The 9,411-nt window shown below is 37.6% G+C and overlaps 1 protein-coding gene across 6 annotated transcripts in view; it reads left to right on the forward strand.

The window, feature by feature from the left end:
* Positions 1-9,411, forward strand: part of EXOC2 (exocyst complex component 2) — a 203,679-nt gene that overhangs the window by 54,604 nt on the left and 139,664 nt on the right. For 5 of the 6 annotated variants that reach the window (XM_046639503.1, XM_046639504.1, XM_046639506.1 and 2 more), the window contains exons 2-4: positions 285-445; positions 4,712-4,888; positions 6,764-6,890. In XM_046639503.1, the coding sequence (XP_046495459.1) occupies positions 328-445; positions 4,712-4,888; positions 6,764-6,890 (422 nt within the window). In that variant the 5' untranslated portion in view covers positions 285-327. Of the gene's footprint in view, positions 1-284; positions 446-4,711; positions 4,889-6,763; positions 6,891-9,411 lie in introns of those variants that run through there. The other variant, XM_046639507.1, reaches the window with a different exon arrangement.

The raw sequence follows: 9,411 nt of genomic DNA on the forward strand, positions 1-9,411 counted from the left end.
ACATTAGGCTCTATCTGTCATGATATTGAAAGTTCTAGAACCAAAGGCTTAGTTTTCTGTTACTGTTATGATATTTCTCTTGCAGAACTAACTAAAGTGTCCTTAGTAAACTTAATGTTCAGTAGATGTTGGCAGAGAGGCTAAATCACAGCTAAAAAAATCAAAAGTGTGTGTTTAAGAATACTTTTTATATTTTGGTACTGAATGTCTAGCATTCTTGTATTTTTAGTCAATGCTAATCTCAGTTGGCACTAATCCTTTTTTTTTCCTTTCTCTTTTAACAGATTACTTCTGTAACTACATCTCCAGTTTGCTTAACAAAGCACAATGTCTCGATCACGACAGCCCCCTCTTGTGACAGGCATCTCTCCAAATGAAGGAATACCATGGACAAAGGTCACAATTAGAGGAGAAAACCTGGGCACTGGCCCAACTGACCTCATAGGTAAGGGCGAGGACTATGCTATGTGTCCATGGTAAACACATTTTTATGTTGGGCAACTGAGGTAAGATATATTATTTTGAGATCGTGAAGGTGATAGAAAAACATCATTGTGGTCTATACAGAATGATCTGAATAAAAATGAAAGAATTATTTGTTTTTCTGATTTTTCTGTTAAAGTCATTCTTTTATCTTGTCTGTGTTGTCTTTCAGCAAAGCCTTCAGAAAGTTTCCTGGCCTGAGAGTTGCTTCCATTTCCTAAGCTTTGTTTTCTCCTGCTCGGGTTGCCAAAACAGCCTCATAGCTACTCTTGCTCTCTTTAGTTTTCCCGCTCTATACAACTGTCTGCATTCTTTCTCAGTGCTCTGAATTATGTCTCTTTTGTGCTCTATTGCTCTTCCCATCAAATCTGAACTCCATCTGCTGGTGATGTCAGTACCACTTGGCTCTCACTGCACTCCACCCAGAGAGACTGTCTGTTCTGACCAGGTGTGCATCCTCGCCATGACCTACGGATCTGTTCGTTTCCTTTTCTCTGCCATGTCGATGCTCCATCATGGTTGAGAATACCACCATTGATCTGAAATACCAGGAGTCTCTGCCTGCCAAGGATTGAGATTTACAACCAAAAAAATCTCTTCAAAATAATTCCCATCCATGTTAATCTGTCTTTTTATTTAGTTTTTTAGGCTCCATATGTTTTTGTCTTAAGCTCGAGGACGTGAATGATAGAGAACTATGCTTCCTGTTGGCACTGCATAAATATTTTAATGTGTTGGTTGGCATAGTGTGTTTCCCACCTTCCAGGCATGGAGGTCCCTTATTGCTGGCTTATGTGAGCATGCCTCTCACTCCTGGCTTATCTTAATCTCCTCTAAAACTGAAAACAAATGCTCTGGTCTGCTAGGGTCTCAGTCTCTAAAGAGAGAGCCTAATCTTTGTTTTTTTTAAAATACAAATGAGTGTCCGGAATAGCCAGGGTAGAGAGCAAATTATAATCTAATTGTATGGTGAGTTAGGATTATTTTTCTGTGAATTCTATATGAGGTTATACAGATGCTTTCAGAACGAGGAAGGCAGAGACTCCAGTATATGCTGCTGAATATATGTTCTGACTCCCCACATAAGTTTATCTGGATTCAGACATTCTGTTGACTCATTTCTTAATCTCTGAGGGACCCTTTGGTACCGTCCTGGAGAGCATGAGTTGACACTTGTTTTTCCTGCATTGTAGCTGCTGGTTGACAGATGGGCCTTTGGCCATCCAGAAAACCCTTTGAAAAGAGAGTCAGGAAGGCTCAGCACTAAGTTTCATAACCAAGTTTTGTACTTTCCAACTAATTCTTTTCGCCAGTGTTATTTAAATATGTCTCAGGTTATATTGTTTTCTCTAGCTATATGTTTTGTTTCTTCAATAAATATAACTTAAGTTAATTGTTTTTATGAAGATAGTTTCATCTAATCCCATGTCTTCTTTTTTGACATAGCTCATTCCAGATTTTTCTTTATCCAGAGTGGAAAAATCCCCAGAATGCTGGAAATAGACCATACAGATGGAAGTTATGTCCCAAATTTTAACTGGCAGACATTGTGAGCTCTGAAACATGACAGTTACTAATCTGTGTAAATTTTAATCTTGCTGTAGCTTCAGGCAGTGCTATTCTTATTCGACTAAGTGTATATTACTCTTATAAACCTTGCTAGTTCAGCTTTCAACCTGCCTATGTATTGCCAAGAAACCAGTTTTTAAAAAAGCAAACTTAACCTACTAAGTAATTTAAGTGTTTTTAACTCAGATAATGTCTACACTGCCAAGTAAAATACTATAAAAACAGTTTATTTGACATTCTACAAGTTACTTAAGAAAAGAAGATGTTATTTTATTTCATGAAGCAGATTATTTAGCTTTCAGTAACTTAGCAAAAATGTGCTTAAGAAATGGGTCTTAGGATTGTATTTAATTTTCATGACATTGAAAATCATCCTTTTGAATCTATGTTTAAAATTAGATGGTGATTATTAATTTTTTTTAGTTAAAATGCAGAGCAGATATTAAGTCAGAGGAATCTTGATAGTACGTATGCTAGATGGATAAACTGTTGTTCTAGGTAGCTTTTTTCCAACTTGTACCTTCACTGATACCCTTCAAGTTGACTCATCTGAATGTGTTTTTAAGACTTAATGTCTGTATATCTGAAATCTGCTCCATTCCTTAGTTTCAGTCAAAGATAGATCTCCAGCAGGGAACTTGTGTTAGGAATGATTTTACATTAAGCCCTGACGTAAATGTGGAGTTATTCTCCTTTCTGAAGTGAGTTAATGTTTAAAATCACAAGAATCTTTTTGATATTATAAAATTTAAAAATATTAAGTTATGTATTAACCTAGAGTCTTATCAAAATATCCACCATCTATAATTAAACAGTTTATAAACGAAAATGTTTCCCATTCATTTTGTTGCTGTATGTGTGCCTAAAAATTATTGGCGCAAACGTGCGTTGAAGTGTTTGCCAGCACTTCTCTTGGGGACGGAGAGGAGTTACAGGGTGCTTTCAGTTGCTTAAATTGTTTAAATTTTTCATGATAAAAATTGATGTCAGGAAAATATATCAAAGACAAAATTATTTTTTAAAATAATTTTGAATTATGAATATATTTAAAAATGTGTAAATGTCATTACACATTAAAAAAAACCAACAGAAAAGTTAGTCCTAAAGGAACCTTTAAGTGCTGTTATTGGAAAAACAAAAATCCATATGTGAATGAATAATAGATGTCTTAGGGAAATCTCTAAAATTCATTATTTCAATAGATGTAAATATGTCTTTAAAATGTACGTAGTTGTTTTTATTTCCTTATGGTTAATATAATGTTCTTACTAAATGGTGCTTTAAGTGGTAACAAAAGATGACTTGAATCTCTCCCTACATTTTTTCGTCCAAATTTGACATTAGTTGAGATGTTCCTGGTGTCTGGAAAAAATTGCAATTGGCAAACTTGACTGCCGAGCAGTGTAAAATGTTAATGAGAAAAGAAAATGTGAAGTGTCTGCGTCTTTGCCGTGTACACTCTGGTTTATTTTCTCCATGAATATTTATTATATGGGTCTCTGTTTTTGTGGAAGTGGGAAATAGAAAGGAAATAAGCGAGTAGACTAGCTGGCACTAGCGTGTCCACGTGGTGGTGTGTTCTGCCTGACTCATGCCCTCCTCACTGCAGGCTTTCAGTGCCTCCCTGTTTGCTTCCTGCCTACATTGTGGTTTACATGGCATTGAGCCGGAGGTGCCAGGCAGGAGTTGACCTTTTGGGAGCTGACGTCACAGTTTCCTATGAGAGCAGAACGTAGTATAGTGACAGTATCATTAGGGAACCCTAGGGCAGCATGAACTGCCATTCTAGGACTGATATGCAGATAGAAAAATGTAATAGTCATCCAGTAATGCTGAGAACATTTACCAGACTCCAGGCTATGCTGAAAATAAAGCATAAAGCATCTAATTTAGTTCATTCTGTAATACCACGTATGACTGAACACTAGTAAAAGTACTTGCTGATTATTTTCAGGAAGATGGATGAATATATTTTTAGGGAGTGATATATACATTTATTAATATACTTCAGAATCTGATATCAATAACTTACACTTCTAATAATAGCAGTAATTCCCCTTCTAACACCTATGAGAGCAATGTAAGATTCTCATAGTCTAAGTAATCTGGAATGCCTACACATAATTATTATGGTCATCATTTTCTGATCCCATTGATGTTTGAAGAAACTTAAATATAATCTAAAAGAAGTCTTAAATATTAGAGAAAAAACAGAATAGATAAAAATCTATACAGACAGTGGTATATTTGCAAATAATATTGGGTGTACTCCGTAATAGAAATAACAAACTACTGAACAAGGAAATGTTATTTCTAGATTTATTTTTCAGTTCATTAAAACGGCCTGGTATTACTAACAGGAGAAGAATTGTCTTTTCATGTAATAGACATGTCTAAGTCGTATGATTGCTTTGTGTCCCTCCTCCCACCCCGCCTAGGAAGATTCACCTGAGCTAACAGCTGTGTCAATCTTCTCTATTTTGTATGTGGGTCGCTGCCTCAGCCTGGCTGCCAATGAATGGTGTAAGGCTGTGCCCAGGAGCTGAACCCAGGACGCTGCAGTGGAGGGTGCCAAACTTAACTGCTAGGCCACGGGGCTGGGCGCCCCCCCTTCTCATTGTTCTTTTGAACTTTGTTACATGCATGCTTTTATTTGCAGGTTTGACAATTTGTGGACATAATTGCCTCCTGACGGCAGAATGGATGTCACCAAGTAAAATAGTATGTCGAGTGGGACAAGCCAAAAATGACAAAGGAGACATTATTGTCACAACCAAGTCAGGTGGCAGAGGAACCTCAACAGTCTCTTTCAAGCTCCTCAAACCTGAAAAAATAGGTATCGTCTTTCATGACTTTATTCTAAAGAAGAAAATAAAAATAGTTTGTCTTTTAAAATTTAAAGCTGATAGATTAGTATAAAATTTACCTCCTCTTGTATCTCATTAACTTAGAGTCAGTTCATGTTTATTTGGACAGGAATAGGATATTGGTTAAATCTACATTACTGTTCAAAAGGCAGTTTCCTGATCACAGTCTGTGAAACTAAGGGTGATGATCAGGAGAGAACTGTCACTCTGAATTCTTTACAAAGTCTGCTCATTTAACATTTGGATATGCCAATTTTAGTTCCTTGATCTTGAATACAATAATTGCATTTCTTTCTTTTATACAGTTACGATTTAAGGTGACACATCCTCCCAATTTGGCCAAATTAACAGCAATATTATGTAAATAATGCTCTCTTTTTGTTTGTTTTCCCCATCCCTTGAGGCCTGTGTGCAATGTTGCTAGTCTGGTGTACCTTTAGCCCTCCAAACTAGAAAGAACCGCTCTTTGTACCCCATAGCACTTTGTGTGTTGCTTTTTTATGCACTTAACACTTGCCTCCATATTAGGCATAGTTAAGAAGTTGGGCTGAGGAGCCCGACTCTGGATGCTGATCTGTGCTCCAGCACTCCTAGCGGTGGTACTTCGGTGCTTAGTTTCTTCGTGGGTAAAAGTGGAATAATAGTGTTACACACCCCACAGGGGTAAATGCGTTAGGACATGCATGTGAAGTACTCACACAAAGTAAGTGCTCCATAAGTTAATAATTTTTAATTATTATTTTCGTAGCTATTTCTGTGCATGGCCACCTCCCCTACTAAAATGTCAGGTTCATCTTTGTGGTCCTGTCATTTCTTGCTCAAGGTCAATACTTGATAAATGTTTGTATGATGTAGGAATATGACAGGCATAACTAAACCCAGGCTGTACTTTTCTCCTATATAGAAAAGTAAATAATTTAGCTTAAATTAAATTTAAGACATTTTGACAGAATCCAGCATCATCTTACACCACGTTTATACAGTAGATAGAGAAAACTTATTTGAAAGCACTAAAAGAGGATGTAGCACAGTGTAGGCTCAATAAAAGCTTATGGAACTGAGCTCTGGAGGATGTGCACTTGAGCGTCTCCTCTGGCAGAGTCTCCTGTTGCATCCTGGCGGAACTGAGGGTGCTGGTGGAATTAGTGGGTTCACAAAGGGTCACACAGCTAGAAGGTGCCTGGGATCAAATACTTCAGTGAAGACTTCCCAACCCCTCCTCTCTGTGTGCTGGTGCTTTGCCCATTTCTGCGCAGCCCATGTCTGGAGGTGGTAAGCGGTCTTCCTGTGCCAAGGTAGATGGCAAAGAGCTTGGTCCCATAAAAGAGGGTACTGTTTCAGAGATTGTGTTGTTCACAGGATCCTCCCAGTCGTTCTTTTGAATATCCTAGTTTGCATAAGCCATGCATTCCTTGGAAGTTGTCTGATTCCTTTATAGAAGGATTGATTTCTTTATATAAGGATTTCTTTGTATAACTATATAAAATATATATATTTTGTTGAATTTACCAAACTAATTGTACTGTTTATTATTTGTAAAATACATTTGTTTTAGCGGAACGTTTTCTCAGAGGCTTAATTTGTCTTCTGTCTTGAATAATGTACAATGAAAGTGAACCAAGAAGTGTTGTTCTTGCCTTTTTATAGATTCTTAGTGTTTTTAATCAAGCCACCAGCCATTAAAAAAACAAAATAAAACTCAGCTTTTGTGCCCTCAAATCTCTTAAAAATTGCCTTAGTGTGCATTTCATATTAGGTCTTTAAAAAGTAAAGGAGTTTGGCGAGACTTAGAAAGTCGTGGGGGAGTCTCTGTCTTACTAAGGATGTTCTTCTCATTTGGGTAGGTATTCTGGATCAGTCTGCTGTGTGGGTTGATGAAATGAATTATTATGACATGCGTACTGACAGGAATAAAGGAATTCCTCCCTTGTCCCTACGTCCTTCTAACCCCCTCGGCATTGAGATTGAAAAGTGAGTACTGTCTTGCCTTCAGTTTTCTTTATTTTTAGTTGCTGGAAAGTTTTATATATTTAGAGTGAAGAGACTCAAACTCCAGAAACATCCAGGGAAGCATAATTGAAGACTCAATTGTTGAGAGACAAGTGTTGTTTCCAAAGCCCGGTCGGCTTTGCCGGGAGTGAACTTTCCAATTAGTTAAAACTTTTGGCAAAAAATGCTTACCTCCTTAGTTCTCTTAGTTTACACCTGGTGAAGAAGAAAAGTGTCTTGAAATTTTTAGTAACTAGTACTTTTAGTGATATGAGAATAAATACGTTATTTGGAGTTGGTAAGTTTAAATTTTTAGATGGTACTTGAAATCAAAATAGAATTTTCCGTTTGCTTGATATTTTTGGGAAATGTTTTAGAATAATTAGATCCAGTGTAGTCTCTCCTTTTGTTTGTAACCCCTACCTATAATTGATTCTTACTCCAGACTTATTTATTTTACCAGAATTGTGGTAGGTAAATAATATCTTTCAAGATGTCTTTAACCAAACCTAGAATTTTCTTTTCTCACTGCCTAGTATAATGTTTTAGTAACTTTTATAATTAGTACCTTTAACCTTACATCTTACTTAAACAATTCATCTAACACATTAATTATGTCTAATTTATTTTCTGACCTTAGTGATTCTGCTTATGAAGTTATATAATGAATGAGTCTCCATAAGCACTTACTGAAGGTGACAAATTAGTTCTGTTAATACTTTGACCGGAGCTTTGTTTTGGGTTTTTCTAGGGATGGAGAAAGTTCTCCACTAATCTTTATGTATTTAGCTGTCAAGCCTACACTTGAAGACCATTAGTAGTTCAGATAAGTAAGCTTCCTTGTCACCTACTAGAGTTTACCCCCCGGCTGAGAGGGAGGAGCGTTTGTCTTGGGAAGTTGTCATGTGTTGAAAAGGTCCTGGAGCTTTCCAGCAGCTTTCGGTGAGCCTGGACTGTCCTCGGTCATGTCTTTGAAACTTTTTGGCAGTATGGGTCTTTCTGGAGCTGTTTTGAGGATTTCAGTCCTGTGTAAATTAAGAGTTTAAGGATCAAGAAAGTCTAGGAAAGCATGGTAATTGCTAGATATTTATTTGAGCCCAGTGTTAAGCATGAATAGACTTCGCAGTTGAGAGTAAACTGTTCTAGCGGCCGGCCTGCTGCAGTCCTCTCTAAAGCCACCTTCTTTCCAAAGCCGTTTACAGTGGAAGTGCAGAGCAGGAGGGCCCTTTCGATCGCTCTTTCCTAAGGAAGATACCAATTTTGTACATGGGCACAGGAGTGTAGGGATATTGGATAAATTTTGTTTGAGCCTTGGACAAGACAATTGGATGTCTACTATCATAAAATGGATTTCCTTAATTTTTACTTTGGTGTATGACCCACCCCTTATTTGGTCGCTTTACCTTCTCATGTCCTCTCATCTTGCGATTGTCTTTATCATTCCTGTTTATTGCTGCTACCCACAAAAAGGTTTGGCTTCAACTCTCTGTAAAAGCAGTTTTCCTTAGTACCTTTGCTGATAATCCTTTTGTAACGTTGTTAACAGCAGCCAGGAATAATAGCACTGAAAGTGCTTGGCTCTTTAAAAATTTTCCTTTCTTTCGTCTCTGAGAGGTGGTCTAATTTAGTCTGGAGCCAAACTCTCGCAGTTTGAATCAGAGCTCTACCACTTACTGGCTGTGTGACTTTGAGAGAGTTATCTGAGTTCCCTTTGCCTCAGTTTCCTGAGGTGCAGCATGGAGCGCCTTGTCACAGTGAGGTTGTGAGGACTCGGTGACGCGCTGAGAACAGTGCGTTAGAATAGTGTCTTGCTGGTCGCAAGTGCTGTAGATGTTGGCCGTTATCACTAGGGTTCTTTGGTCTTTTTGCATGTGTACTATTCATTGCTCCGACACTTAGGAAAAGAATCTCTTTTAATGACTATTAAGATTTCAGAGTACTAGTGTTAAAATCTTAAAATAGTTATTAAGTACATTAATTCAAGAAGTGCTTCAAGGCTGATAAAATCAACAATAATATTTCTTTCCAGCTGTTCCTTAAGTTTCAGTAATAATTTGTTCAGCCCTGGGATATTTAAAGGATAGTTTTGAAAAGGTAAAATCATGACTCTTAGGCAAATATAAAGTGAACATGTCAGAGCTTTTATTTAATTCATTAATTAATGGGGAAACCAATCAAATGTTAAAACCAGTTCAAAGGGAATTCCAGAGGACAGATGTAATAGGCAATGAGAAATGCTAAAAGATGCAGAATTGGCCACTTCAGCTGTGGTAATCAGGTGCATCTTCACCCGACAGGTATTTGTATGGCCAGGGATCCACCATCAGTCCTGCACACACGTAGTTCTGTTTCTGTAACAGATTGGACAGTGGAGACGAAGAAAGGCACAGATCCCCGCAGAATCCAAGAGCCCTGGGAGGCCCTCCACGCCCTGACAGGCTGTCCCTTCATCTTTTTGCCCATTTAAAGTCTTTTGCAATTTTTCTGGTCAAAAGAAAGAGAG

This window comes from Equus quagga, chromosome 15 (assembly GCF_021613505.1).
Source record: "Equus quagga isolate Etosha38 chromosome 15, UCLA_HA_Equagga_1.0, whole genome shotgun sequence".
Taxonomy (NCBI): domain Eukaryota; kingdom Metazoa; phylum Chordata; class Mammalia; order Perissodactyla; family Equidae; genus Equus; species Equus quagga.